The following is a 22,655-nucleotide window of genomic DNA, read 5'->3' on the forward strand; positions in this document are numbered from 1 at the left end:
CGCTCGGCGCCCCCCGCTCCCGACGCCGGGGCGGCAGCGTGAGGGGCTGTGGGCCCCCTCCCGGCCCACGCAGGGCCGCCCGGAGCCGGGACGGGGTGGGCGTGCTTTGCGGCGCTCGGGTGCGGGCTCGGGGAGCGGGACGAGGGAGTCCCTCTGGAATGCCCCGCGGTTCCTCCCAAGTTGGCTGAGGAGCAAAATGCCGGACTTCCCGCTTGACTCCGAGCGCCGCTCGCTGGGCCTCACGTGGGGGCGCGCCGGCCGCGCGCGCGGCCCCCGGGGTCTCCGAGGCGGCGCGGGCCAGACGCGGAGGTGCGGCGCTGACTTCCCCCAGAAACGCGGGGCGGGCGCGCCGTTGGAGGAGCCGGCGTTCCCGTCTCGGGCGCGGACTCGCGGGGGCATGTGTGGCCGCAACCGCGAGGGGCACTGAACCCACGTAGCGGAAAGGCTAGACTTCAGTGGCCGGCAGGCGGAGGGGGACGGAGCCCCGCGCCGTCCGAGCTGGTCGCCGACGGTGCATAAGCACGTTTCCTTACACGCTGTAGGGAAACGCGGAGCAGCTCGGCGCCTGCTCCCCCGCGTGCCTGCAGCCCGCGCCCCGGGGAGCTCCGTGCAGACGCTCCTTGTTCCCTGCCAGGCTCCAGCCACGGGGCCGGTGAGGCCTGTGGGGTGTGGGTTTGGGGGCCGAAGAGGCTCGGCGCGCGGCTCGCAGGCGTGGGTGCCTTGGCAGAGACGGGGGGTGGGGGGAGAGCTCGTGGGGCTGGGAAGCCGCTTTGGACGTGAGCCTGACGAGGCGCAGCGTGGCGCAGGCCGGGATCTCGGAGCCTTGAGCAAGCTGGAGACGGGCTCGGCCTTGTTCAGGACAGCGGTGTTTCCCACCTGCTTCGGGCTTGGGAGGCGCCTCTGGCTGCCGGACAGGAAGGTGCCTGGGGGCGGCGGGGAGGGGCGGCACTGAAGACCTAATTTGTGGGCGGGCGGCTCAAGTCCGATTGCCCGCAGCTGGGCGCTCACGGTGCCTTTCCTCTGAGCAAGCCCTTTATTTTTAAGTGCGAGAACCAAGGGGAGCGCCAAGAACGTTTTCTCTTGTAATAATTCTGGTTTTGGAGAGTTTTGAGCAAACGCAACTGTGCCCTTCACAACCATTGGCAGCTTTCATCCTAGCAAACTCAAAAACCAGGCTTGGGGTGGGAGGGTCTGTGTCTTTTCTACAATTTTAGAGGGCGCTTTCAAGTTTGGCACATTATTTTTAGTTCATCTTTTTTGGGATTGCAGTGTAATCCTGACCATGTCACCTTCGAGTGTGTGACTGGTCTCCTCCCGCTGGGGACACTGAGTGTGCCTGCCTGCACACGAAACGTAAAGGTCAGCCCAGCCGCCGAGCTCGTCGGCCAGCCCAGCCGGCCAGCGCACAGCGCTGCTGGCGTCTGCTGGGCAGGAGGAAGTGGACGTGGTAAGCCTTCATGCCTGGAGTTGATGTTTTGACGATATAAAAAAAAGGTTACTACTTCTTGTTTCATTTCCTTGGAATGATTCTAGAATTTAGGATGGTATTTAAAAGCCTGGTTTGGTTTAAATTTGTCCGGGACACCACCTCGTGGTGAAAGGGTGGTAACTGCAGCTTATTAGTGAGCGAGGGTGGGATCAGTGACAAGATTGAACAAGTGATGTATCAGGTTTCTTTTTTATTAATGGAATTTGAGAGAACTTCAAACTGGAAAAAAGGGAGGTAAATGAGAAGAAAAGTGAAGTTGGTGAAGATAAAAATAGTCCTAAAAATGATAATGTAGGAAACAAAAGATAATTTTAAATTCTAATTAGAGAAATGACTCACTGGATAAGTCAGGCAGTAAAAATGTGATGATTTAATTTTGATTATAAGGTGTTTTTCCAAACTGTGTGTGTTTAGGAGGACTTTAAAAAAAATCACAGTTGATTTATTTTGTTTTAATATCCTACCTAAGGAAGAAGTAAAATTTTTATTTTTAAAGATTTTACTGGGGAATTGGGGAAGGGGAACGTTGTATTTTTCCAGGACCCATCAGCTCCAAATCCAAGTCACCACTTTCAGTCTAGTTGCGGTGAGCGCAGCCCACCATCCCATGTGGGAGTCGAACCTTGTTAAGAGCAAGTGCTCTCACCAACTGAGCCACCCAGCCAGCCCAAGAAGTAAATTTTTAAAAACTTTATTTTTAAGGTGGGGATGACTTTTTTTTTTTAAGTAAAGTAGTTAAATTTCTAAGGTTTGTGTCATATGTCAAAGCAGAGACGGTTCTGTCTTTATATCTTTTATACCTTATTTCAAAAGCTATATCTTACCTAGGCATAGCTTGGTTTTCTCTTAAAATTTTTACCTTATCCAAAGTTTGTAAGGAATTTTGTCCATTCTAAATGAAAAACAATGGCCACCATTGCTTATGACTGTAAAGCAGTGGGACAATTTGTACGTACAAATACTCGAGGTATTTTAGGGTTCTTTTTGTCCCCCACCCCTTCCCCATCAGTTCTGTATCTATGGGTCTGTTTCTGTTAATTTATGTTTTAGATTCTACACATAAGTGAAGTTATATGCTGTTTGTCTTTGACTTATTTCACTTAAGATAATACTTTTCTAGGTCCATTTATGTTGCCGACGGCAAGATTTTATTCTTTGTTGTGGTTGAGTAATAGTCCGTTGTATGTATGTACTACACCTTCACTCATTTAGCGATAGACATCTGGACTGCTTCCATGTCTCTGCTATTGTGTTTTAGGGTTTTTAAGCTTTGTTGCAAGCCTCAGTTGTCTTTGGAAGCATGGTTTCAACCTAAGGCATCGTGTGATCTGTGCCCTTTAAAATTCCCATCTGACCTTTACCACCGTGGGCATTTAGAGTTTGTTTTATTGTTTGTGTGCGTGCTGGGCAGCCCTGTCTCTTCCTCCAGGGTAGGCCTTGAATCTTACCTTGTGTTCCTCTGTGCCTGTGCATTGCCCCCAACCCAGGGTGCTCAGATTATACTGGTTGAATTGGATCCTAGGTGACTTGCTGGTTGAAAGAATGGCTTGGATCTTGAGTCATAGAGGAAATAACTTTCCTTGTTTGTTTCAGCAATACTGTAGGGTTTTGGGTCAGAAGAGAATACATAGGTAGATCTGATAAGGAACGACAGTTCACATCTGTGTTTGTTTCTTCCCTACCTGTGTGTATGTTCTGGGAGTTCATCAGATAATGAAAGGACAAGTGAGAAACTTCTCCAGGTTTATCATTTCTTTTTGAACTTCCTGCCTACTTCCATTCCATTAAGCAAATAGTAGTGCAGCACATAAGTTTGATGGCACAACATGAATTAAACGTTCAAAAAACATTTCACTTAAATTTGCTCCTTTTCTAGGTCAATAGAAGTACTTATTTTGATTTGCTGTTTTCTTTTTCTTAAGCTCAAGATATATATGGACACATGACCTCTTGAATTAATGTTACCTAAAACAACCTATAATGAGTAACAACCTGTGAGTGGATAATAATGAAAGGCTTTTCAGAAGAAGGAACTTTTTACCTCCCTTCAGCTCCATTTTCAGTGGAGTCCCATGGATTGGAAAGGAGCAAAGGAGGTTTTTTGGTTTTGAGTTTTTTTGCAAGCAGAACAAGGTTTCTTAGATTCTAGGCTAGGGGTTGGCAAACTGCGGCTCGCGAGCCACACGCGGCTCTTTGGGTACGTTCTGTCACAAAAGTTTGCAGGGCCGGTCGAATGGCTCAGTTGGTTCAGAGCTCGCTCAAGAGTTTGAGCTCTGAGCAATAGCTGTTCGAGTCCTGGCCCGAGCTGAGCAGCCGCTGAGCTGCCAACAGGTGGCAGGATGGCTCAGCTAAAATAAATAAAAAATAAATAAATAAATAAATCAAAAGTTTGCAGACCCCTGGAGGAGCCAATCCTGTCCCTCACAACAATTTAAAAATTATTTGAGAACCATAAATATATTTTTACATAATTGCAATTATGTGAATAATATCCTTTAAAAGTTTTATAAATGAAACTGTGATAGTTTTAATTTTTACTTTTACTTCAGCGCCACAAGTATGTACCCAAAGAGCCACATGTGGCTCGCGAGCCGCAGTTTGCGAACGGACCCCTGGCGGCTCTTCCTTCTCAAAAGTTTGCCGACCCCTGTTTTAGATGAATGTTTCTGTCCCCTGATGTGCGTGTTTAAAATGCAAATTCACAGATTGACACACTTTTGGGTGGAATAGCATCTTTTGGAATGGGTCTAGGAATCCTCATTTAGACCAGGTTCCCTTTTCCACGAGTACTAGGTGACTGTCTTTGTGGACTGCCATCTCGAAGGCTTGTGTCTGTAGTAGGTGCCCCTGCATCCTCGGGAGCATCAGACCAGCAGCTCCCAGGGCTGCGCTGGACTTCCCCTGAGTCATTTTAGCCTTGTCTTAATATGTCTGGAAGCACCGTATTGACTCAGCACGGTTTCCGGCCGTAGCGATGGATGACGCCCAAGGGGCACCCCAGGGTGGAGGAGGGACTGTGGGGAGACATGGGTAGAGCTTGGCTCCTGTTGATCCCAATAAAGCCTCTGTAAGATTTGATTAGAAAAGTTGGGAAAAGCCAACAGGTATGTGGAAAATGGGCAAGGGCTGTAGACAAGCAGTTACAGGAAACATGTACGGGTGGCCCTTGGACATGAAAAGGTGCTCGGCTTCATTCGTGCAAGACAGGCAGATCAGGCTTCATGGAACTGGGTGGAAAAATCAAACAAGGTTAATAGCTGTTTCTGAGGGCCAGGAAGACACGAGGCTGACGGTGCTCGTCAGGCTGTAAGTTGGTACAGCCGCTGTGGAAGGCAGTCAGGCAATGTCTTTTTTAAAAACGAGGCAAACATTTTTTGATGCAGAGATTTCTGCTCACCTGAGAAACGAACAAGCCAGCTTGCACTGGAGCACCGTGGGTTGGTCTGGACTCCTTGCTCCCTCCCCACTGCTGTGTGTCACCCCAGACGCTGTGTAACCCCAGATGGGTACTTCCTTGCCTCTGGGCCTCAGGTCTCCCAAGGGAGAATAAGGGCACCAGCAGGGTCCCCAAATGCTCAACTAGTGCCCAACACAGTAAGGGCCCACATGGTAGTGATGTCAGGACATAGATTCGCAGTGCCCTCTGCCACATGGGACATTCTCGTTTTAAAAGGGGAAATCGTGCCTTTGAAAACAGTATTTTTCCTGAAACTGCCCTGCCAATTCCCAATTCCTAAGCCATTTAAGGGCTTCTGCAGTGTAAGTCGGGTGTACAGGCCTAGTGTCTACTTCACTGCTGGCACTTGGGTTGCTGTCGTCTCCACTCTGACACTTCTTTGGTTCTCTCTGTCTCTCTCTGTCTCTCTCTCTCTCTCTCTCTCTCTGTCTCTCTCTCTCTCGCTCTCTCTCGCTCTCTCTCTGTCTCTCTCTGTCTCTCTCTGTGTCTCTCTGTGTCTCTCTGTCTCTGTGTGTGTGTGGTCTGACAATTAAGTTTATGAACTCGTTGCAATGTGTTGCTAACCTTTTTTTGATATCAGAGGGATTATTCATAATGAACTTGTACCAACTGGGCAAACAGTTAACCAAGCTTACTATTTGGAAGTGCTGAAAAGGATTCGAGAAAAAGTTAGACAAACCTGAACTCTTCGCCAACAATTCATGGCTCTTGCATCACGACACTGCACATGGCACTGACTGTGAGGGAGTTTTTAGCCAGTAAACACGTAACTATTGGAACACCCTCTCTACTCACCTGATCTGGCCCCCCAATGACTTCTTTCTTTATCTGAAGATAGAAGACATTTTAAAGACATTCAGGACATCAAGGGTAATACGACGACAGCTCTGATGGGCATTCCAGAAAGAGTTCCAAAATTGCTTGGAAGGGTGGGTGGACTAGGTGCTGGTGCATAGCTTCCCAAGGGGAGTCCTTCAAAGGTGACCATAGTGATATTTAGCAATGAGGTATGTAACACATTTTCTAGGATGAGTTCGTGAACTTACCAGACCTCATATAACTTTATCATGAATTCTTCTTTTTTTTAAAATTTAGGTATACTTGACATATAACATGTAGGTCAGAGCTGTTCAGTGTGCTGGTTTTATCTATGTTGCAATGTGATTACAGTAGTTCAACACCTTTATCATGTATCCTGTCACCTGATACATGTTATATCTTTGTATATTTTTATTTCATAGGAATTTTTTTATTAACTGTATTGGGGTGACATTGGTTAGTAAAATTACATAGGTTTCAAACTCAAGTAGCAGCCCGTCAGAATATTCGTTAATCTGCTAAAGCCTTCCAAAACCTTAATTAGTGATTATAACCCTTTCGTGCACTGATAACTCACCTTGCTGAGGACAGCACATGCTGAAACGCCCTTTTGCTTGCTCCCCCATTGCAGTAGGAGGGAACTCGAGGAGTCCTGACATTCTGCAGTTGAGAGCTTGCTTCTGCAGACCCACTAATGCAGTGAGCCGGCTCTCTGCTGGGGACTACAGCACTGAGATCTAAAGAGAGAATGGGGTGGGTCCTGCCCTCAAGGAGCCTGTGGTCTAACGAGTGTTTTCAGACACCACAGTATATTGTGTGAACATTACACTGAGGCACCTGTAAGATGCAGGCGAATGTAATGAAAGGTACACGGAGTGTGTCCTCAGGAGAGGAGGTAACTTAGCATTGGGGTGAAGCATGCACCTGGGAAGTGTGAGGGCAGCATTCCAGGCGCAGGGGACAGCTCCGGCCACAGTGCAGACAGGGCATGGCATTGTCAGGAGTCAGCAGGTGGAGTCTGGTGTGCACACTGGGTGGAATCAGGATATGAAGTCAGACAGGGTGATGGTTTGATGCTACGTATGCATGAGTCTGCATCGTCCCTGCAAGGCAGTGTGCATGCGCTGGTGTTTCGTAGGTAACACGCAAGACTCATTTCAGTACTTCCGCATCGTGTCAGGAAAAATAACTAGCATTTGTAACCTGTGATTTTTTTGTGGATATTAGTGTCCATAAACATTAGTTTTTTAAAATGTTTAAAAAGGTAAAGGTGATATGCATGCATGTGAAATAAGAATCAGACCAGAAATTGGTAAAACCTGTCAAATGAGGGAATCGAGGGAGGGTCTGCATAAGCAGGCTGCCTAATGTGTGGTGTTGGCTTGGCAGTGGTGTGGCGATGAGGGTTTGAACCATTGTCAGGGGGTACCTGCTCCCTCACAGGTTCTGAACCAGGCAAAGAGGGAACTGATGCCTCACCGGTGCTTGGCTGTGGAGGTTGAGGGAGAGGGTAAGTCTTAGAAGCTCCTAGGTTTCTGATTGGGTGAGCTGGGCGAGTGGGATTTTATACCGGTCAGGGACCCCCAGTACAGGAGAAGGACTGAGTGCATTCTGAGGTACCTGAGGTGTCAGCTCTCGGCTGGATGTACCCCACCTGTGGCAGGGAGGTGCTGTTGGGTGTCAGACCACTGCCATCATAGGCTCTGGTTCCATAGGCTCCGTTGACCAGTTGCTGCCCTTCGTTGTTGCTGTTTTTGTCTTCCATGTTTTCTTCTGGTTTTTGTGGTTTTCGTTGAACATTTTATATGATCTCACTTTCTCTCATTTCCTAGCCTGCGTTTGCAGGCACACCGTGGAGATACTGCGGCATGGTTCCAGAGCACCGCAATCAAGTGAGCGCTACAATAAAGTGAGTCGCTATCTTTTGCTGGTAGAGGGTCTGGCCTTCGCTTTGTAAAAAACGCAACACCTGTGAAGCACCATAAAGCAAAGCACAATAAAATGAGCTCTGCCTGTACTTAACTTTTGACAGGGTCATCCTAGAGTTAGTAATGCCTTCACAACTAATCCAAGTGTACTTCATGGGTGCTGCAAGGACCGTGTAAAACACTCCTGTTCTTCCCGCCCTGCCGTGTCCTGTCCGTCATCTCGCTCACACCACGTGCATGTGTGACTGCACAGTGTGCTGTTACCTATCAGGTCAACTAGGAATAAGAAAAACAGGTGTGGATGTGACACCTGCTTACTCCTCCCACGCTCTTATGTAGATCTGAGCTTCTGACAGATGTCGTTTCCCTTCTGTCTGAAGCACTTTGACCGTTTCTTGTAAAGCACTTCTCCTGGTAACCAATTCTCTGCTTTTTTGTTTGTCAGAGAAAGTGTTCACTTTGGAAGGAGGATTTTGTAGGGTACAGGATTGTAGATGATGGAGGATTTGAATGCTCAGTGCTGCGTGGCATTCTTGACTTCCCAACACTTAAAATATTTCATTCACTCCACTCTTGCATGGGTGTAGTTCTCATTGTTGCTTCCTTCTGGGGGAGGTGTTCTTTCCTCTCGCTTCCTTCAGGGTTTGTCTTGGGTTTCCTGAAATGTGACTATGATGCGGCTAGGTGTAGTTTCTGGTGATTATCCTGCGTGGTGTGTGTGCTCTGACCTTCTTGGACTTGGGGTTTGGTGTGTGACGTTCACATGGACAGTGCACGTTCCCTCCGGGCTTCGGGCTTCAGACCATTGCTCTGTGCCTCCTTTGGGCAGCCCCATTACGCAGATAGCTCGTGTTTTGAAGTCCTCCAGTTCTCGGATGGCCTGTTTTCAGTCTTTCTCCTCTTGCTTTTTCAGTGTTCGAAGTCTGTGTTGTCGGATCAGATCCCTAAGCCATGGCGGCCTTACCAATAAGCTCCTCAGAGACATGCCTCGTTTCTGGGGGCGGTTTGCTCTCGGCAGTTCTTTGATTTTTTTCTCAGAGATTCCACCCCTGCTCTCATCAGCCGCCTGTTCTGGCTGCTTGTGTGCCTTTCCCACTAAAGCTCTTGGTGTGTTCATCGTACTCTTAGGAAGTCCCTGCTTTGATTGCTGCCCCAGCTCCCGCTAGCTAGCGGAGGGAGCCTGTGCGGGGACCGAGCGTGGTGCCCACCTGCCTGAAGCCCTGTGGCACCTGTGCTGTCATGTGCTGTTCCGTCGTTGCCATCCCTCCCTTCCTTGGATTTGGGCATTGTTTTCAGCAGCTGAGGGAGGTGCGTTGGCTTTTGGGTGCAGGACAGAAGTCACAGTGCCTGCAGATGAAGCCACGTTCCCTGGGCCCTGGGCAAGGTGAGAAGAAGGCAGGTTGGTGGGCCTCCCAGCCCCTCTGAGGGCCCATGCTTTTCTGGTAGTTCCTGTCCCTGGTAGAGGAAATTGAACATGGCCAGTGAGGAGCGGTCAGAAGCAGCAGTGCTGAGCGTGCTCTCTTGTGGGTGGTGGTAGTGACTCATCCCAGGTGACAACTGAAGAACTCACCCTCCCAGGCTTACCTGAAGTTTAGCTGGGAAAAAGGAAGGTTGGCCAATCTCGGGGGGTTGGTCTGTTGCCAGGGGTAGCATCTTTTTAAAAATACATGAGTATATTTGATGCTTTAGAAAAATTGGGTTAAAGAATCACCATAGTATATCTGTGACTACGGAAATAGTCCGTGTATAAAATAAGGATGATTTATACTTGTACATCTCTTGGTTAAGCAGCGGTTTACTTAAAATTATTTTGGAATTGGGTGATATTTCTAAATTCTCAGGTTATTATCTAAAAGTACACAATCAATTGGGCATTCAGTGTATAAATTTATTAATTTTTATAAACACTGTTAATACTTAGAAATACTGAGTTCTATAAGGAAATTATTCTAGCAGGTGTATAAGTGGGCTTTTATTTTGTATAACACTCTGGGGTTAGTCATGCATAATTTGAATGCAGTTAACTTTTTGTGGATTTTGTCAAGTTTTAAATGGTCTCTTTATCCCTGATGACCCTGAAGCGATGGAAAGGGAGCCTGTGGCTGGGCTGAGGTAGCAATGCTTCAGCCAGCTCGCCCGCTCTCCCTGCTGGTCAAGGCCTTCACAACCTTATTTGGTTCTCAGTTTTCAGACCTTAGGGTTTGATTTTATGGCCTTTATAGAGCATATTTTTGAGTTTATATTAAAATTTGTTTCATACTGGCTCTGTTAAGACGCGAAAGGGCAGTATTGAGATGTAAAGAATGTCCTGTGGCACTGGACTTCTGAATCCTACATCCTCAGCATAGCTTGATGGCATAGGCTCTAGTGCCAGGTCTGCAGTCAGGCTTTGGGTTTTGAATTTACTGGAACCTTGGGCCATTGACGGAATTCCTCTGAGCCCCCGTTTCCTCAGCTGTGGTGGTGATAGAATGTATACTTATTACAATGCCTGGTATGGGCATCTAACACACTGTTGCTCCAGCACCTTTCCCCATTAAGAGGCTCATAAGCCTCAACTATTACTAAAGAGAGCATAATGTAACTAATAGATCGCTTTTAAAAACATGGTATCATGTGGATTACAGTTTTTAAAAACTGTGCTTTCAATATAAATGGAAGAAAATCTGATCTTTCTCATATAACATTTGTCGTGGTGCATGCAGTCCTATTTATGAAATGCCGTGCTCTAGGCAGTGCCCCTGAACTTCTGAGCTTCCCCTCACTCCACCAGGCCTGCCTGCCTTCCTATTGTCACTGCTGTGACTCGCACACATCTCATGGGGAATCTCCCAGGGAAGCCTCCACGCAGGGAAGCCCACCTGCCATGTACTTACAGGCGATCTACCTGTGTACTTTATTACCCCACTGCCTAAAAACCTTTTTGCTTATAGTCAGAAAGTCCTAATTGACATGCTCTAAAGTTCTTGAATTGTGTCGTGTGTTGAGCCCCAGCATGGGAGCACTGATGTCCTGCCCGTGGGCCGTGTGCTGTCAGCTGTGTGTCCACGTCCTGTTACTTTTCTCTGCACGGACAGGGGCTTTGTTTTTAGTTCTTGGACATGGCAGTGTTCTTTCAAGCTTTGTTTGCCTCCTTGTCTCCATCCTCTCGCCCAACACACCACATATTTGTCTTAATTATAAGTGACTTAATTTGTTTACATGCCTGTCTTCTCTTAAACTTGATTTATTCCCAAAGCTGGCATATGATTGTTATACTTAGTAAGTTTGTGTGATTAAATTCACTCAGAATAACATCAGTTTTCATTGAGACTGAATATGTTAATGTAGAATTGGTATTAAAAAGGTTTTGATTGGTTGGAACAACGCGCCAACCTAACCCAGGTGAATTTATGGGGCAGGCCGGGAGCTTACCTGACGGCCACTGTTGCACAAAGGGAAGAATGGGAGGCAGGACATGACCGGGGCTTAGCCAGGTTACGTGATCATGGAATTCTGGTGGGTGTCCCAGGAGAGTTGACAGGGCACTGATGGTCAGTTTCAGAAGGAGACATTGGTAGCCTTGCTTCTTCTGTTGGTGACAATTCGACTATTCTCGCAGCATCAGTGCTGGATTCTTGTACTAAAAAATTGCAACCTTGGTGCTGACTCAGCTGGGCCGGGGCAGTGTTCTTAGGGGGAACTGCAGGGGAATACAAGGATGTGTTAGCCCAGAGAGTGAAAAGCTCATGAAGGGAGAGCCCGTAAGTGTTTGCAGACAGCCCCGTGGAGGAGAAACTCAGCCTGCTTTGTGTAACCTGGACAAGCACCAGAGGGGGGAAGTTCCCTGGGGGCCCGCTGTCCAAAACCAAGGGCTGCTCCCTGGGGTGTGCTCCCCGAGGCAGAGTGAGGGCTTGGGGACTCCCATGGACTGAACCTCACGAGCATCGTGTGCCGTTGCCCCAGCCTGCCGTGAAGAATCACCACATGGGCTCACAGTGGTTCTCTAGTCCAGCGTTTCTTTTGCATTTGTTAGCGAGTTCTGGAAAAGAGAATGTTGGCTCCTCAACTGTTTGGTTACAGATGTGGTTTGTATAGGAAGGGCCGTGCGGTAAATCCTCGGTTCTTCTGCTCGTGTGTATTTTTAAGTCATGGTGCCCAGTCATTCTTTTTGACGTTCGGATTTGCTCCTGGTCCGTGGGTGCTTCTTCAGTTTTGTTCCGATGGCCTTTTAGACATGGCTGTACTTTGTCTTTTTGACTTATTTTTTAACGTTTTATTTTGAAATCATTTTAGATTTACAGAAGAGTTCACCCAGCTTTCCTTAATACAAGGTCTTATGCAACAACCATGGCACTTTTATCACAACTAAGAAATTAGCATTGCTACAGTACCGTTAACTAGATTTTATTCACATCCCACCAGTTTTTCATTAATGTCCTTTTCCTGCTCCGGACTCCGGTAGCCCAGTTGGCATTTATGGTTGTCATTTATTCTTAGTCACTTCCAAGCTGGTCCACTTCTGCAGTCTTTCCTTGTTTCTTGTCTGTTAATTTTTGCTAGCTTCTTTACTTTCTTGCTTGACAGCATGTCTCAAGCTTGTCTTAAATCTCTTGTGCCCCAGACCTAGCCAGTACAGCTAATTTTTATTTCATCTACTGAACTCCCCAGTGTAGCTGACTTTGTCCTTCACAGCTGGTTTTGTCCAGTGCTGGACACCGAGTTGTGTCTGTTGTGATGCCATCTGCATATTGAGGAGCTTCCCTTCGTGTGAAAGGAAGGTGTGATTCAATTAGGAGGCTCCTGCAGCATGTCAGGATAGGAGAGGCTGGTGCCACTGAAGATGGAGGAAAGCGAGGGGGCTTGAGATACTTTGCTAGTAGACCAGGCAGAACTGGGGAGAGTTTGTTCAGTGTATGTGGGGTGTAGTGATGTTGGTGAGGGTGAAAGTTCCCAGTCAGGCAGCTTGGGAGCTGAAGGTAGAAGTTACGAGAGAAAGACCAGGTGTGGGGCTAGGGGTGGGTCAGGAGTTAAATTCGGTCATGTTCTATTTGGGTTGTCTGTCAGATGTCCAAGTGGCTGTGTCAGGTAGCATCTATGTCTTCATGTCCTAGTGCCAAAGAGAGACCTTGGATTTGGGATTGATTGCTAACTACCTAAATTGAAATAATGGAGGCATACTAACAATCGTCATCCCAATAAACTTTAATTAAAAAAAATAATAATAGGGCGGATGAAGACAAGGCGTGCAGGCTGAGAACAGGCCTTCGAGCCCCTAGCTTTCCTGACAGGACTAGTGGTGGGAGCAAGCTGGCCAATGGGAGGCCAGCCCGGGGGTGCTGTGACCAAGAAGTCCATGTGTGCTCAGGGTTTTCGGCAGTCCCAGCACAAGTGAGCCCTGAAGACACCAGTTGGCTGCTAATGGGGGAGGCTTCCCTTTTGACCTTAAGTTCGAGTGGGGGCTGGACAGGAGTGGGCTAGGGAGTGGGGAAGAGGGTGAGAAGCAACAGTCTGTGTAGAAAGCGCGGCAGAAGGTCAGATTTTGGACTCTTCCCCAGGTGGTTGGCCTCATTCTGTTCACTGGATTTTATTAATTGAGAAGGAAGAAGAATGGCTGACTGTGTAGTGCTGCTTGTACCTGATTGGCGTGGGTCATACAGACCCTCGGTCCAGGGGACTCTCCTGTGGGCTAGGCACCTTCCAGAAGGTGGGCATGGTCACGTGGTCAGGCGCTCACCACCTGGCACGCATGGCGCCTGGGTCCAGCCCATCTGCCCGTGGCTGCACTAACACCTCGAGGATCTGGTGGCCGCATGGTCGTCGTCATTGCACAAACGCAGTCCGTTAAATGCAAGAGAAGCCATGTGGGCTTCATACAACATGGGTTTGAGTTGGTAGCAAAGCTGCTTGAGCTGTGGCATGTGACCTCTGGCCACATGTGGCTGAGGCGATGATGGTTTACCTGTTAGGAAGTGGGAGCTTCATCCAGAGATGTCCCTTGTTTTGTTGGGAACAGTGGGCTGGCATTGTTTGCCCCGTTCTGTCATTGCTCAGACGCCCCCGCAGAGCCACGTGGCAGCAGCTGGAGCTCAGAATAAAAATCGGCCTGCACGGTTCTCAGCCCTTTGAAGAGAGCCGAGAGTGCTGGTTTTCCTGTGGCTTCCGGCTGCCCCTGCTGCTGAGGTGTGGCCTCTGGTTGGGTGTTTGGTTCCTGAGTATTTCAGATTGCTGTGCTCTCTTGGTCACGAGGCTTGGCACCTTCCGTGGATATTTATTTCCAGGCTAAACTCTATGCTCTTTCTGGCGACCAGTGAGGAAACCTTTTATAGTTGGGTGCTCACTGCCATATCTTGTAACTGATGGCATTTAAAACAATTTCCCTAGTATTTTATGTTGAACAATTGGAAGTACAGTACAGTGAGCAGCCATGGACCACAGGTCCATCTTCCAGTTAGTACTGTGTTATCTTTGTTTATATATCTGTCACAGCTAATTGGATCTTAATGTTAAGTTGGAGGAATTATAAGAAAATAGTAACCATATCATTTTCTCTCCCCAATTTGTAATTTAAAAAAAATTCTGGGGGCCGGCCAAGTGGCGCATTGGTTAGGAGTTGGCTTGGGACGCCAGCTCTGAGCAGTAGGGCCCCTGTTCAGATCCCACATGAGGGCCAGTGATGCTGCACCCTCTACAACTAAGATGGTGAACAACAGCTCGACCTGGAGCTGGGCTGCCGTGAGGCGACGGCATAGGCTGCAGTGGGGCTGCAGTGGGCTGCCTGTGAGCTACCATGAGTGGTTGTTTAATGGCTGACGAGTGACTGCCTCACCCGGGAAGAGTGCAATGATCACAATACCAACATGGGCCAGTGAAGCGACGTCCTCCACAACTAGACTGAAGAACAAAAGGACAGCAACTTGTCTGTTCCCCTTCCCTGATTCCCCAACACTGTTCCCTCCCCCAATTCCCCAATAAAATCTTTAAAAAAAAATTCTGGGACTCTTATTTGAGAAAAATACATATTTTCATATTCTAAATGGCAAATCTTGTAGTCTGTTCTGTTAATTGAGTTTCTTACCTTCCAACATTTCGAGCTTTTTTACTGTATCGGAGATTATATGTTCTTTTCTGAATTCCAAATTGATATGTAGTTCATGTACATAAAAATATATATTAATCTCCTTTATGATCTCTGCAACCCAAGGTTTTCTTGAAAACCAGTTTTGTTTCCACAGTTGTTTCTTGGTGATTTTATGAGATTGTTTTCTATCTTTAGTCCACTATTTTTGTCAGCGTTCCAAACCCCTTAGGTGTTTCCGTATGCTTGACTGTATGGACCATCTGCTTGGTAAGAACCTGCATTTGTAATGGTGAGCTGCAGGGCCCTAGTTTACGTCTGTTACATCAAGTTTGTTAAATGTGCTCAAATCTTAGAAGCTTAACTTCTGCTTAATATGATCGTGGATGTATCTTTTAAAAATGTTTATAACAACAACATGTAAATGACAAAACTTTCAACATATATAACATAATGTCTCAAACTTAAAAATCTCAGCTTAGTTTTTCCACCACATGAACTGGACCCTGCTGACCATGTTAGAAGCACTGTCCAGTGGCATTCCATCCTCCCCAGGTGGTGTCCATCACCACCGTCCATGTCCACGAGCTCTTTAGCCTTTGACAATGAACTTGAACAACAGAAATTAAACAGTAGCGGGCCCCCCCCCTTACCCACACCCACACCCTAAATGTTTCCTTTTTACCTTGTAATGTTGTTTTGATTTGGATGTTTTTAAGGCCATGTTAGGTTCAGAATCCCTCCTTTTATCCTTGTGAAGTGATTGTTTCCGGAAACGCTCAGCTCATGTTCCAGCCTGACCTTCCTGAGTCTCGTTGCTGCCGAAGGCTCCTTAGTCTTTGCCAGCTTTCCTGTGTCTTGGAAACAACGTAGTTTTGAAAAGATTGAGTTTTAGTGAAATTGAGGTGTGGGATGTACACCTTAAACCTACAGTGTTGGATGTCCAGTGTATCTCAGTAAAGCTGGAAAACAAAACAATTTAATTGTAGACCACCTTTAATCTTTATAGTTATTGTGTTTATTGAAGCATTTGAGTTAAGTGATTTACTTTGTAGACATTTAGAATTATCACAAAATTATTTTTTTGTGGTGAGAACATTTAGATACGGCGTCTTGGCAGCTGTGAAGCATAAATACAGTACTCGTGACTTGTAACCCTGACGTCCGTACAGTAGAGCCCAGAGCGTGTTCATCTTACAACTGCCAGTCTGCGCCCTTGGGCCAGCATCTGCCCAGTTGTCCCAACCCCATCCTGGTGACCATTCTCTCTGCTTCGGGGGCACCAGTGCACTGAGAGCCTGCAGTGCTCGTCCTTCTCTGACTTAGCTCACTTAGAGTAGGGCCTTCCTCACGTGGCTTTTCGACCAGTGTTTGTCCTTCGTTTCCGCAGCATGCCTGCTGTCCTTCCTGCCACCCAGACAGCGCCCTGGAGCGCTGCATGACTCCCCGACGCCGAGAGGGCCTGAAAGTGAATTGACCCTGTAGGTTGGAGTATTTTTTTATTCAGCCTTAAAATGGAAGGAAATCCTGCCATTTCCTTTTGCAACAACATGGATGAACCTAGAGGACGTCATCATGTTAAGCGAAATAAGCCAGACAAATACTGCATAATCTCGCTTACTATGGGTAGAACTCACAGAAACAGAAGAGCTGTTATCTGGGGTTGGGGAAGGGAAATGGGGGGATGTCTGTCAAAGGGCCCAGACTAACTTTAGTTATGAGTAAGTTCTGGCCACTTAGCGGGCAGCATGCTGACTGTAGTTACTTACTACCGTCTGCTTGACGTTTGCTGAAAGAGATCTCAACAGTTCTCACCGTCAGCAGAAACTGTGTGTGTGAGGTGGTGGCTGTGTGAGTAAGTTGGTCCGGGTAGTCGTCTCACGACCAGACACCGTGTTGTGTTGTGCTACACGCCTGGACTATAATGGGTGCTGTCCCTCCAGGTTCTGTCAAGTCTGAAAACGACGGAGCTGAGCCTGGTCTGTGTCCGTCGGCTCTGGACGGTGGCCTCTAATTCCTCTTGTCTTGGCCTCCTGGTTATCTGTGTTTTACCTCCTTCCTCTGCCACATGTACTTTCCTGGATAATTTCCTCAGGTCTCACACCCCCATATCATCTGCTCTAGAGTTCTGTCTAATCTGCTTTTAAATCCCAGTGGCCATGTGAATAACAATCTCATTATTTTGGGTTCCCTTCAGACCAGCAGGTTGCGTGCACCCCTCTGCCCCTGTGTGGCTCCCACTTATTTTCTGAATACTTAATTGCGTGCTCCCCTTCAGGTGGTTCTTATTCCCCATTCCCGGAGCTGCTCTAGCTCTTAGTCTTCCGATGCTTTTCTTGTATTAGACTTTGATTGTCAGCTCTCCTCAGCAGGGATTGTGTCTTCTGCTGGACTCTGCTGGAATTGTGACTTGGGTTGTAGCGATACTTAATTCTCCAGTGCAGCTTTGTTTGCTCACTGTCCTGGGGTGCTGTTTGAGGTTTTGGGGAGAACGTTACAGGTTAATGAAGGTAATGAGGCTTCATGTTCTCAGAGGGGCCTCTTTCCCTCTTGTTTGCAGTTCATGGGAAAGAGTTTTTCTTGACCCCCTTGGAGGAGCCGAAATCTCCAGGCGCCTCCCTACTCCTCCAGTCCCCGTTCACCAGCCATTCTTGGCCTAATTCACCACTTGTTTCCCCCACTTGAGCCTCTTTCCTGGTAGCTCAGCAGTCTTTTCAATGGGTGTGTTTGATTTTATTTGACATTTCTAGGTATCTTGAGGTGGTGGTGGTGGGGATGGGGGTGTGTGGTTTCTGTTTTGGTCCATCCTGTGGTGTCGGTTTCTTGCTTTGGGGCCCCAGACTGGTACTTGGACCTTCACATGGAGCCCCTCGTACGCGATGGGGGAGGGCCCACAGGCAGCCCGTGTGCACGTGTGTGGAGCTGACCGTGGGCTGCTCCCCGCAAGGAAAAGGAGAAACAGTGCGACTGTGCGTCTTGTTTTGAGAAATGGAGCAACTCCTGGCTATGGTGCCATTTAACCCGGGTGTGTTCAGCCTCAGCAACACGGCCTCACGAAACTCATGGCCTCGTGTCTTCGTTTATCATCAGAATATTTCTTTTTAAAATCTGAACTAGGGTTCTGTTGAGGCTACGGGAAGCCTAGTTTCAGTTTTGGGCACAGTGGCTTCACGGAAAAACTCCCTTATTGGGTGAAGTTACTTGGTACTGTTGTGTGGAGTAGGCCTGTTGGATATAAGTGTTTGGTTACTTAGTAAAGGGATGTAACGAATCAGATTAAAAAAGCAAATTCATTAGACTGCACATCTTAGGGAAGCGGCACATGTAGTTCCTTTTTGGGTGGGCAGGGGTTTTCCCTGTTCTGTCTCGTGAAGTGACGCCATAACCCTGCAGGAAGAGCAGTCCCTGGCGAAGCACTGAAGGCATGGTTGCGGGGAGACCGGCTACTTAGTGCTGGGCAGGGAAGCGACACGCACAGCCCTTAGTCCAATCTCTTTGTCTCTTGGGGACGGGAGGCTGAGGTGCCTGTGGTCCTGCGCTGCGTTTCCTCAGGGCGGGGACACTGTTTCCTTCCCTGATCACAAAGGGCCGGTCTCAGCCACCTGCTGGCTCCATTTAGTTATCGTTAAGCCATTTCAGAACTTTTTCTTGTACCAGGAAGGGCCTGAGGGCATGAATCTTGTCATCAGTCCCAGACAAGGCCCCAGCCCAACAGGCTAGTTGGTTGGTGCTGACGTCCCCCTCCATCTCCTGCGCTGTCCCCACCCCACATGGCCCCGACCCTGGCAGTGTTGTCATTGACCATGGCTTTCTAATTGCAGGACCTGTCCCGACAGCCGTTAAAACATGGTGGATTACTATGAAGTCCTGGGCGTGCAGAGACACGCCTCAGCCGAGGATATCAAAAAGGCGTAAGTACCGCGTTTCTGAGTAAGAAGCCTGCAGCTGTGCACTGGGCACGGGCAGCCTCACATTTTATGTTGCCCACTAACGTGTGTCTAATGTAGTGGAACAGTCTTTGCTTGAACGCCCCGTTTAATTTTCACTTAACAAATGAGCTTTTGTCTTCTCAGAGCAGCCCAGCCCATCGCTTGTCACTTGGGGATACGGTCACATTGTTTCCTCTGGTACTTGGCCTTGGAACAGTGGCTTCTGTTTCTGCTGGAAGTAGATCAGACTGGGATGTGAAGTAATCCCCAAGCCAGGCCAGTGGACTTGGAAGTGGGGCTGAGCTGGCCCCACAGAGCATGGTGCCCTAACGTCCTTGGTGTGGTTGCGTAAAAATCCCTGCCAGGCGACCCCAGCCTGTTAGACTCTGGCACGTTAAATTGTCCTACCTGTACCTTTGTGACCAGGGCCTGGGCCATCAGAGGGTTAAGTCTTGGGTCATAGGCGGCTGTTACGGTGAACTGAATCTGTTTAATTCACTTGATGTTTAATGTATATTGAAAAACGTCCTTAGATGGATGTTAGAGATTTTTAGCATAGCTAGAGAGGCTCATCAGTAAGCCCGAAGTGATTAGAACTTGGGCTTCAGTTTGTGTTGTTGGAGCCAGCTTTTTAAATAACACACAGTGAGTCTATGCTACTAGACTTAGTAGGTCTGCGGGTGGAAATTGAGGGGTTTTGAACCAAACAGTTCATTTCAGTGCTAAAACTAATAGCAGCTTGACTGCACGCTGGGCGTACCTGAAGCTGCTTGTAGAGCTACATCCAAATGTTACAGCTCAGAGCAGGGCCAGGAAACTGAGGAGGTGGAGCCAGTAGGCTGAGTCACCAGTGGCTGTGCGATTTCTCCCACCCATCACAGTTCACAGCCAGCACTAGCTTTGTGCACTTGGAGATGGTGACTTGCATAAACACGATATGTGCACAATATTTAGTAACTGAAGGGAGAACATGCCTCCTTATGTCGGATGCAGTACGAAGTGGGCGGGTGTAGCTACCTGTGAGGACGTGGCTGGGTCAGTGTCTCCAGGGTGACTCTGAAGGACGGATTTAGAAAATGCTGTTTCTTTAAAAAGAACAAGGTTTTCCCATTGTGGGTGCCGTTGAATAACTTGACTAGACTAGATTTTGCCTCATTTACTTTTGATGAGTAGAATGGCAGCTAGGGATGGTGCATATCCTTAGAACAGTCCATTTTATGGACTCTGGCTTCGTTTGGTTTAAAGACTAAAGGTGTGTGGCTGTTTCCTCCTTCCTTCTGAGAACACACACGGTCCTCCCTGTGTTTGAGTCACAGGCCTCTGAGTGCTAGTCTTCACTCCTTGGTGCTAAAGTGCCAGTGAAAAGTCTGAAGGGCAAAGTTGACAGAAACTGGACACTTAACCTTACTGCGGTTTGAATCCAAAAGGTCGTCCTTCATAGGCGTGTGCAGGTGAACTCGTCCTGGGCGCTTGCGTACCCTTGGACCGGGCACACCCCTGCAAAGCCAGCTCCTTCTCCTCAGGCTTCTTTGTGGCCCGTCAGTTTCTGTGGAGGGTTTGGAGCCTTGGGGGTTTGGTTCTGCTGCTACACGCCCAGGTCCCCAGTGATGGAAGAGGGAAGTGCTCTTTTGCCATTTCAGGTCCCAGGTTTAATCAGATGTTAGTTAGTTAGGCTGAGGCTGTTGATTAAAATGCTGAAATTAAATGGAACCACAGCAGCCAACTGTTAGAGGACTGTCGTGTTCTTATTCTAGTCTTAGATTTCAAGGGCTATGCCCCTGCGCATTTAATGCCCCCTCTGTTAAATGCGGGTTGCTTTTATTTAATTAGAAGAGGAAAGGGGGTTTTGCACTTAAAGAGCATGTGATTATGTTCATTGGAACCTTGGTCATAGAATCTGGAAACCCAGAAGGGGAGGTTTGGGGAAAAACATGGAATTCTTGGCGTCCTGTGGCTGAGACGGCCCACCTTTGCCACGCTGTCATGTGGACTTGTGGGCTGGTGAGAACGCCCTGCTGCTCAGCCGGGTCCCTCTGAGCTCACTGCACACCGGGCCTCAGGCTCTTAAGCTTTCCTGTCTCTCCAGGTTGGCAGTGTCATGTTCTCTAGGTTTGAGAACTTATTTCATCTGGGGGAAAGGAAGGTTTTATCATTGAAACCAATGTTAACCCCACTAGTTTGCAGCTCTGAAGCCATTTTCTTGCCCAGTTACGTTCCAGAGCCCATTGTATTTGGGGATTTTGGTTGCGATCAATACCCTTTTTCCCTATTCAAGATACCGGAAACTGGCACTGAAGTGGCACCCAGATAAAAATCCTGAGAATAAAGAAGAAGCGGAGAGGAAATTCAAACAAGTCGCGGAGGCGTATGAGGTGCTGTCAGATGGTAAGCAGTCCCTCGCCTGGGCCGTGGGGTGGGCGTGGCTGCTGGGCCTGGGCGCTGAGGACAGTCTTGACTTCTCTTGTGAAGACCTGACTCCCGTGTTCCTGGCTGCCGCTCGGTACAATTAGCCGTGAGTGCTGCGAGCTCCCTGGTTTCTAGTGACTTCTCCCAGGATGGCCGTTACAAACAGTGCTGCACGCTGATCTGGGGACCGATAGCACAGAGGATGGCCTGGGACCTCTGGGCCGCTCGCTGTGCAGGGTGAGGCGGGCGCCCGAGTCGGGCTGTAGTGACCCCCCAGGTCCATCGCCCTCTTACACGTGCTTGCTAGTACATTGCTTTGTACTGTGCCAGAGCACCTGCTTAGTCTAAGGAGGTGAGGAGTCGAGCCTACAGCTGTGGTTGCGACTTGTAGGTGTGCTTCCTCCACCCAGACCTAGAGCACAGATGCTGGAGGCTGTTGGAGGTCAGATGCGTTGGCCTCTTTCCCTGGGTTATGCAGGAGCTGGCTTCTAGTGGGTCACTTGGCAGGTTCTTGGGAAGAGGAGGACAGTGTGGAACTTTGTCTGAAAACTGGGTACCAGCCGGCAGCACCCTGCCAGGAAGCAGTGCTGGGTGACCTGGCGTGGTCAGGGAGAGTTGTTTGAAAGGTCAGGGGCTGCTTCACCCACCTCAGGAGTGGACGCTTGGCTCTCAATCCCATGGTGTCTCCATAGGGTCGGGGGTCACTGTTGAAAGACAGTTTTGATTTTGGAACGAACTCCATTTAACCATCACCCCATGCCAGCAGTTAACACACGACCACCCTTGTTTTATCTGTCACCACCCTCCGCCCCTTATTAAAGGTGGGCCCAGACATGTTTCACAAGTAACTTTTGTTACCTATGAAAACACGTACACACTGACTGCTACAGTCTTACTAAAATGCAGCACCTGGGCTCTTAAAATGCCAGTCAGCCTTCTGAGCTGGGCAGACCCCGAACACCACGGGAAGCGGTGTCTTGTTTGTGTGCTCACCTAGGAGTCCCCGGATTGTGGGACACATCGACCAGGACGTTTGAAAAGCTGAGTACTAAACCCAGAAAGACGTTGAAACTCCCATACAGACAGATGTTATCCCCACCTTGGCTTGTGAGGGCATGTGCGTTTTTCCTGGTGTCTCGTGCAGCCTTCAGCCCTAGCTGGGCTTTTGGGAGCTCCCTTCTCGGGCACAGTTGCTGCTCTTACTCAGCTCTGGTTAGCAGAAACCGGCCGGGAGGCATTTGCCGTTTTCCTGATAACCCGTCTTTTGACTACACGATTTCGTAGAACATGAGATTTGGGGGAACATGCGATTTTTAATCTAAAGAAGCTACCTGTCTAAATAGGGCTGCGTCGTAGTTCTTTTTACTCTAGACCATAGGTGGTGAAAGGACAGGACGGCAGCTCATTGTGGGCTGTTGCCCAGCAGGGGGCTGAGCCTGGAGGCTCGGCTTGGCCTTTCTGCCCTCACTGGGGCCCTGTCCTGTTTGCGGGCCACAGACCTTTTGCCCAGTTGGACTTGGTAGGAGGAAGGTGCACTTTGTGGTGTGATTTTAATGTAGCATGCAGGGGC

General features: G+C 48.4%; 1 protein-coding gene across 1 annotated transcript in view; it reads left to right on the forward strand.

The window, feature by feature from the left end:
* Positions 1-7,591: 7,591 nt before the first annotated feature.
* Positions 7,592-22,655, forward strand: part of DNAJB6 (DnaJ heat shock protein family (Hsp40) member B6) — a 45,234-nt gene continuing 30,170 nt past the window's right edge. Inside the window, exons 1-3 of the mRNA XM_019659109.1 lie at positions 7,592-7,674; positions 18,572-18,661; positions 20,955-21,064. Coding sequence (XP_019514654.1) covers positions 18,597-18,661; positions 20,955-21,064 — 175 coding nt within the window. The 5' untranslated portion in view covers positions 7,592-7,674; positions 18,572-18,596. The remainder of the gene's footprint in view (positions 7,675-18,571; positions 18,662-20,954; positions 21,065-22,655) is intronic.

This window comes from Hipposideros armiger, unplaced genomic scaffold (genome assembly GCF_001890085.2).
Source record: "Hipposideros armiger isolate ML-2016 unplaced genomic scaffold, ASM189008v1 scaffold_295, whole genome shotgun sequence".
Lineage (NCBI taxonomy): Eukaryota > Metazoa > Chordata > Mammalia > Chiroptera > Hipposideridae > Hipposideros > Hipposideros armiger.